At 40.0% G+C, this 3,346-nt stretch overlaps 1 protein-coding gene across 1 annotated transcript in view; it reads right to left on the bottom strand.

The window, feature by feature from the left end:
• Positions 1-2,862: 2,862 nt before the first annotated feature.
• Positions 2,863-3,346, bottom strand: part of PAAF1 (proteasomal ATPase-associated factor 1) — a 32,034-nt gene continuing 31,550 nt past the window's right edge. The window contains exon 8 of the mRNA XM_008594577.1: positions 2,863-2,942. Coding sequence (XP_008592799.1) covers positions 2,865-2,942 — 78 coding nt within the window. The 3' untranslated portion in view covers positions 2,863-2,864. The remainder of the gene's footprint in view (positions 2,943-3,346) is intronic.

Raw genomic sequence — 3,346 nt, forward strand, 5'->3', positions numbered from 1 at the left:
TGAAGTGGTTTACCAAGGTCACAGAACTACTAGATTAAACCATATACAGCCGCCATTTTTATAAGTAAAAAATGGTCAGATATTAAGAATTTTATATGGTTGAATCCAACACTAAGTGATAAAGTGAGGATTTAAACTCATGAGTTAGTTGTCAGTCTGGGTCGAAAATCTATGCTCTTTCTACATCATGCTATTGCCCAATAAAATGTGAGCTAAGTAGGAGGTCAGGACTAGAACTACAGATTCTAATCATTAATAGTAAAACCATGAGAACAGTCAGTTCATGAGGAAGCTTGGAGAAAGAAAAGGTAGAAAGACAAAAGCTGAACTCGGGAAATATCTCTGGTTTAGAAATGGCAACAATAGTAGAAATAGGAAAAGGATTCAAGTTCAATGCCAATTTGAGAACCTATAGTATACCATAAATCATGCTAGGTACTTATAAACATAAGCTATTGAAACCAAGGAAAGGAACAGTAACTGGATAGAGAGAATAACCAGGAAATAACAGTATTTATAATTTATAGTATCATAGAAGTCAAAGGAGACAAGAGCTTTAAGAAGGAAATAATAGTGACCAAATTCATTAGCACTAAGAGTCACAAAAGATGAAGAATATTTACTCATTCATTCGATAAAAATTTGCTGAGATCCCTCAGTCCTGGGTAAGAGCTAAAGACACAGAGATGAAGAAGACATGGTACTTGCCCTCAAAAAAACTTTTGGCTGTTTCCTCCCTAGCACGCTGGCTTTTGTCCTCACCATACAAGACAGCTGATGAGACAAAGAAAAGGCCACTGGATCTAGCAAGAAGCACATCATTGGAGTCCTTTAAGAGGACAGTTTGAGCAGAGGGACAGGAATGGCGGATGGAGGCCAAACTGTGGAGTTCTCGAGGGAAATGTGTGGCATGGCAGCAAAATTCTCATTCCAGAAATCTGGCAGCAAAAGGGAATCAAAGAAAAAGGCTCTCACTGAATGGTGGCAGCAGCATCAAGAAAAGCTGCCACAAGCTTATGCCAGCTGTTCTCTTACCAAGGTTCTATAACAGGGCATCACACAGGGGAGAACACATCGAGAGAGCAAATGCAGAGAGCTAAAAAATTAGGTCTTTAGATTCTTGACTACTCTTTGCTATGGTCTGGAAAGCCTGAAGAAGGGCAGGGGAAATAAGGCACCAATTTTGACAGTGACGAAGAATACCTACCTATATCAGAGAGGGAACCATGGCAATCCAGACTGCCTGCTCAACTGGTGGCCTACTCAACAACTATTTTCCTGACCACCTCCTGGCTAACAGAATCCCAAATTGTTTCTAGTAACAGATGACCCACAGGGTGAATCTTGATTATGGTAATTCCATTCTCTTTGTCAGTGTGTGCCTTAGGCATGGGTGTATGATATAAATCTGGCCAATGAAGTAAGTCTGGCAAGTCTGCTGGGCAGCTCCTGAAGAAATATTCCTCATTCTTAAACAGGACAATAGGATCCAGTGTTGTGTGTGAATGACAGCTGCTGCTGCTATCTTGTACTATGAGGACAAAAGCCAGTACGATAAGAAGGGGACAGCCAAAAGATGGAAAGAAGCTGGTTTCTTGATTTTGTTTCTTTTTCCTTGCTAACTTTGTTTTTTAAATTAAAAAACAAACAAACAACAAAAAACACTTGATATTTTAGAATATTTTAGGTTTACAGAAAAGTTAAAGGCAGTACAGAAAGTTCGCATAGGTCCCTTAGTCTGTTTCAGCTTTCCCGAATGTTATCATCTTACGTTTGTCTAAGATACTGATACTGGTATGCTACTATGAACTAACCTCTACACTTGATTTTGATTTTGCCAGTCTTTCCTTTAATGTTCTGAATCCAATCTAGTACCACAGTGATTTAATTGTCAAGTTTCCTTTTCTTCCTCTGTAGACTTTGTTTTCGAATCGCTAAATTAATCTAATCTGAAACCACCATACACCTGGACATCTTGTTAAGTGAGGTAGTACACTTTCCCCGTTGTTTTAGCCATGTTCAGGTGGGTGTTCTGTAACCAACAGCCAAACACATCCAAACTGATACACTGAAATACTCAGGTTAGGTGGTCCCTCCTCACCTTTATCATTCTGAGGATCAACAGTGTCCCTTAATGTACACTTTGTTCCATGCATTTCCCAACTCCACTTCAAATGTTTTGTCCTGCCTATACCAAGTTACTCACTTTACCTATAATATGTATGTAAAGCATCAAACACAGTGCCTACAACATAGCAGGAACTCAGTAAATGCTAGTTCCCTTCCTTTTTGCCCCCTTTCCCTCATCTATGACTTTGCACACACTACAGCTTCAGCCATCAAAGTCCACCTTTACACCTCCAGTTTGTGAAATCATCAGCTTACATGTCACCTGGTCCATGAAGACTCACTGACAGCACTCTTAAAACTAAAACTAGCTATTCTCCATGCTCCTCTGCTGTATTCCACAGTAGCACTTACCAAACACAATCACATGCTCACATGTCTGTCTGTCTTACCAACTGTGAGCTCCCTCAGGGCAGAGACTGTCACTGATTTATCATTGAATCCCTGGTGTTTTGCAATAAGGGCCCATATATTTACTCTACCAATGTTTATGGAGCACCTACTCCATAGTGGGCATTGAGCTAAATGCTGAGGATAACACAATGAATAAGGCAGATCACTATTCGCAAGAAGCTTGGCCTGAAGGGGGACAAATATAATTACAATGTACAGTGATATAAACATTATGTGATAAGCACAATATGCCAAGGAATCATGGAGGACCACGCCCCAACCCAGCCATAGATCTTGAACTATATGGAATCATCTTTCTCACTTGGCCCCTGGACCCACCTTGGCTAGCAATGAATCCATCTCTGAAATTCAGCAGGGATAGAACTGGTGCTCCTGATCTGTGGATGACTTGTACTGGAGCCCTAGGATTCAGAATAAATGGGGCAATTTTACTTTTTTTCTTCAAAAGCAACGCTTCACTATATTCAACATATAGTACTAACCATGTAAAAGTAAACAGGACAAATGTGGAGAGAGATTAAACAGTCATATGATTTCTTCCCTGGCAAGATCTTTAAATGGCAGATCAAGATAATTCATTCTAAACCACCTTGGAGTGAATCTAAACACCAATTAAATCACCACCAAAATCTCAAGTTTTTAGGGGAGAGCTGACATGGGTTGAAGATAACAATGTTAACAATATGTCAAGCTTTTCACTTAAAGACAGCACTAAGACCACTTGTGAAATATTAAAATTGCCAGGAATCTAAAACATAAGAGATGGGCTGGCCCGTGGCTCACTCGGGAGAGTGTGGTGTTGATG

This window comes from Galeopterus variegatus, unplaced genomic scaffold, assembly GCF_000696425.1.
Source record: "Galeopterus variegatus unplaced genomic scaffold, G_variegatus-3.0.2 Scaffold11089, whole genome shotgun sequence".
In the NCBI taxonomy this organism is placed as follows: domain Eukaryota; kingdom Metazoa; phylum Chordata; class Mammalia; order Dermoptera; family Cynocephalidae; genus Galeopterus; species Galeopterus variegatus.